This window comes from Limulus polyphemus, unplaced genomic scaffold, assembly GCF_000517525.1.
Source record: "Limulus polyphemus unplaced genomic scaffold, Limulus_polyphemus-2.1.2 Scaffold3247, whole genome shotgun sequence".
Taxonomy (NCBI): domain Eukaryota; kingdom Metazoa; phylum Arthropoda; class Merostomata; order Xiphosura; family Limulidae; genus Limulus; species Limulus polyphemus.
In genome coordinates, this window is record NW_013668857.1 from 44,018 (window position 1) to 48,690 (window position 4,673).

Here is a 4,673-nt window from a genome sequence, read left to right on the forward strand (position 1 = left end):
ATTGTGTAGCTTTGTGCTTAATTTCAAACTAACTGTCTTGGTGGTAAACATTACACTCGTAATAAATATAAAAAAGCTGTTTTACTTTTATCCGTTTAATCGAATTAATCTTTAATAATTTAGCTCTTTACGTGGGTTGTAGAACTTAAGTTTTCCATTATTTTCCATTTCAGTCTTAAAAAACTGTTTACTGATGGCAAAGTGTGAAATCAGTTATTTGTGTTTCTTTCATTGGCTTATGGAAACACGTTATTAAACATATTGACTACACATCTCAATACTGTATCTATAGTGTGAAGCTAATAATGTTTCATCAGATATACATAAAATCGACAATTTTCTAAGTGTTATCCTTCTCCGAATCTGCTGGGAATTCAATATTGCGCATCTTATAACGGGTTCAAGTGCATGCCGTTTGGCTACGAGTGAATAAATCGCGGGTTCGAATCCCCGTCACACCAAACATGCTCGCCCTTTCAGCCGTGGGGGCGTTATAATGTTACAGTCAATCCCACTATTAGTTGGTAAAAGAGTAGCCCAAGAGTTGGCGGTGGGTGATGATGACTAGCTGCCCTCTCTCTAGTCTTACACTGCTAAATTAGGGCCGGCTAGCGCAGACAGCCCTCGTGTAGCTTTGCGCGAAAGTCAAAACAAACAAACAAATAGTTTTCACATAAAAACTTGTTCTATCTAGTACCTGTATACAGATCTTTACCGCGTTTGTATCGATAAACATTAAACTGAAAATGAGAATTATGCTCAAAGCAACGATCTCCTAGTAAAGAATGATTTTAAAAACTGGTGGTTTCAAATTACTTTAACGTTATTTTCATCACACATTTCCTTTATTACGCAAAACAATCTGCTAAAACAATAGATTATTTGTTTTGAAAGATTTTAAACTAACAGTTTCAAAAGAATTGTTTTCACTCTTTTTCTAATGAATCATTTTTCATTTCAACACAAGAACATTTTTCTGTGGTTTTCTACTGGAATTATATCAACCTGTTGAAAATGACATTATCTGATTTCACGTTCGCCAACACGGATGCTTGCTGGAAACGTAACAGGGATTTCTAGCCTGAATGACACCTTACGCGCACGTGGTCTAGTCTCTGATGTAGCCGTCTCTAATTTGAAACTACTAACCAGGGGAAAGGCAGCCAGTCAGTCAGCAGCCCTCAGTTATGTCAGTGGTGTGAAGAGGTTCTATGATGCCCAGGGCCTTGTACCTAAGACCTTGGGGAAGGGCGGAAAGGGTTCTACTATTCGATTCGACTCTTTGCATTGGATGCCCTCTCGATGTGGATGCCCGGGGCCCCGGCATCTTTCGCCCCTCCCTTCTGCACGCTACTGCTCTTGGCAACAAGGGCTTTGTTTTAACTCTTTTGAACAGATTAACAGAATTGACTAGCACTTTTGTAACGCGTCTACAGCTTAAAGTGTGAAGCGTATTTGGCATCACGTCTCAAACTCTGGATCCTTTGATGAAACGTTTCTAAGTAATATACCAGCCCCGCAAATTGCCGAAGTCTGCGAATCGCGAAAACTGAAAAATAAAAGGTATACGTATATATATATATATATATTTATATGTATGTTAACAGAAACTATATGAATATTCTAGTTGGATTCAGAAAGATTAGTTAATTAAAACAATTTACACCTTGACAAATTTCATACACTATACATTCATATTGTTCAAACAAATAATTCAAAATGGCTCTTGCACTTAACAACTTAGTACCTTACCTAACAGTATTTTATAAACTCTTCAAAGGAAATAAAGACTATATTTAGGGAGAATTTGTTTGTTTGTTTTAGAGCAAAGCCATACTGAGGTATCTGCTGTGTCCACCGCGGGGAATCGAACCCCGGATTTTTGCAATGTAAGTCTGTAAACTTACCGCTGACCCACCGGAGAAGAAAAATGGTTTTCGAGGATAACAGACGGGTTATACGCTTTAAAAAAAAGTTGTAATAAATGAAATAAAAATTTAGTTTTCCTTCCATTTTCCTGTTTTAGAATGTCAATTATAAAAGCAATGACATGTTTGTAAATTTGCAAAAAAAAAAAAAAGGCAAATCAAGTTTTAGACGTGCGACATTTATATTACATTTTAAGCAGAAAGAATGTTTAAATTCTATACAATTTGCTCAAATGGTTCGAAATGGCATTTCGTTTTGTACTTAAACTTTCAGTTATTCCAAAAATATCAATAATAGTGATGGAATTTAGCTGATGCATCAAATGGCTTCTAATTATTGTAAGTTTTTTCTTGTGATTCGTTTTATGACACTGCGTACCATTAATTAGACTAGTACATAGAATTATCTACAATATTTACTAAGTTGTTTTTAGTTCTAATCTATGTAATTAACTTGCTTTGATCAATAGTTGGTAATAATTAGTTGACTTTCTTTTGCCTGTTTGACAGAAAAACACAGTATCGTGTTGTTATTTAGAAATAAAACCAAAACCAAAAAATGCTTTGTGAACGCTTTTATTTTTTTATACATTACTCGTTATAAAACATTCACGCTCAAATCACAATCTCACTTGACGTAAACTTCATTATTGAGGTATCAGGTAAATCTTAGGGTTAAAATAACATATGCAAATATTAAGCAAAATACACAAAAGTACCAGAGTAAAATTATGAAGAATTTAGCAAGATTCTTACAAAACTTGAACAGTAGGCTGTTCATATGAAGAGTCTGAAGGAAAAGGAAACAGAGAAGACATAGAAATTAGCTAAGAGTTTAGGGAGAGTTCTGTTACCACAGATACTTTAAGTGCATACAGTTTAAGGTACAGTCACATCATAGTATAAAGGTAGTTATAATTAACATTCGGTATTGTTTAGTTTCAATTTAATAGAAATGCGAATAGGTGCGAGCATGGGGAGCGTAATAACGGTGAGGGAAGTAAGCGGCATTATTGAAAGGGTGATGTCCAAAGTAGTGATGACCAGTGTAGAAGGGGTAGTGTCCAGAGTAGAAAGGGCTGTAAGCGAAGGGATGGACTGGCAGAGTGGCCTTGACAGGCTCGATCTCTGGAGCTTTGGGAGCCATAGCAGCGATTTTGTCAGCTTCTGCGGCAGTCTTCTTATCCACAGAGATGTCTCCTTCGGGCATGAATCCACCAGGACCAGCAGTGTAGCGGACCTCACGCATGTCACCGTTAGCATCGATATAGCTGTACTTGCCGGTCACAGTGCCACCGCTTCGGGTTTCTTCACGAGCGTGAGCACCCTCGTCCCCGGTACTGTACATGAAGTTGCCCTTTTCAGCATCGAAGTTCAACAACATTTCGGCCATACAGGCAGCGAAGCACAAGGGAAGAACTGCGAGCTGAAACATTAAGTTGATCATGCTAAACAGTTCTTATTTTCAAGGAAGCCAATTCCAGATAACTTTTATTAAGTAGACAGTCATGTTTCATATTAACTTTAGTAGTTTCATTAGTATATCTTATTTTACAAAACACTACGATCCCACTAGAAACTTATTCGTCCACCAAAAGGTGTATGGACAATTTGTAAGGATGTTAAACGTTATCAATGTTATTACAAATTTGTAATTGTAAGAAAATTTAACTTATAGGCTATAGAACACTTCTACTGCTGGGTATTTTTACTTTTCAATGGAAAGATTAACTTACGAATTTCATCTTGTATAGAAGAACTACCACTCCAATCCGATGAAGACGGCTAGTTGTTGTTGAAGAACGCTGTGTAGTTTGTAGCTGACAGTCATCCTTTTTATACTCGTTGATAGATCTCGATTATTTTTTGGTGACAAGGTCGTAAGGCGTATACGAAGGCCAAATAGAGCTTCATGGTAAATATTGAATTGCGTAAAAAGGACAGCTGCTAAATAGGTCAGTTTCATTTTCACTGCGTTCAAAACCCAATCCTACTGCTCCATCTCTTACTTCTGGCTATAGGGCGTGGCAGATTAGTGTGTATATGCTAATAAAGTGACAGGTACAAAAGGTCATCATATGAGATGAACAAACGTTTAATCTGTTTGGAAATTGTTTAAACGATCCAACGTATGAGGAAGCGTCGAACATAAGCATAAATGTTTTGAAATTTTAATATACTGAATTTAATAATAGAAACAACATGTGATATCTGACCAACAACACTTTCTACTTCCTTTTTAGATTCCTGTTACTGTCCTATTATCAGTTACCGGTCAGTTGTAAATGCCTTGTAAACGTTTATATAATTAACCAGTAGTTGACTTCAAATTATATTATTTGAGAAATAGAAAATCCAAATAGACTTTTCAACTTTCTTTACCTTCTTATTTGAAACAATAGAGTATTATATGCTAAACTGGTCAGCAACCAATGGCGTCTTTAAAACATAAATTAAACTTACTAAGCGTTTCAATGAAAAGAAGTTAATCACTTTTTCATAAATGTATAGTTCTACTTTACTTTGCGTCTTCGTGCAAATACCTTTTTTAAATGTTTTGGAAGGGTAAAATTTAAAAGACAAATTTCTCATTGATAGAAAACCTTGAGGTGAAATAAAGATGACATAAACTAGCCCTGAGTGTCACAGCGGTAAGTCTATTGACTTATAACGCTAGAAACTGTATAGCTTTGTATTTATCTACAAACAAACAAAACAAATTTACAAACTAAATATTTCAGATAA

The 4,673-nt window shown here is 35.8% G+C and overlaps 1 protein-coding gene across 1 annotated transcript; it reads right to left on the bottom strand.

Moving 5' to 3' along the window:
- Positions 1-2,210: 2,210 nt before the first annotated feature.
- On the bottom strand, positions 2,211-3,775 carry LOC106468982 (adult-specific rigid cuticular protein 11.9-like). The gene is made up of 2 exons (XM_022397378.1): positions 3,665-3,775; positions 2,211-3,354 (listed from the first exon to the last, which is right to left on the bottom strand). The coding sequence occupies exons 1-2, from the start codon at positions 3,671-3,673 to the stop codon at positions 2,875-2,877; spliced, it is 489 nt and encodes a 162-aa protein (XP_022253086.1). The 5' UTR covers positions 3,674-3,775; the 3' UTR covers positions 2,211-2,874.
- Positions 3,776-4,673: the final 898 nt, after the last annotated feature.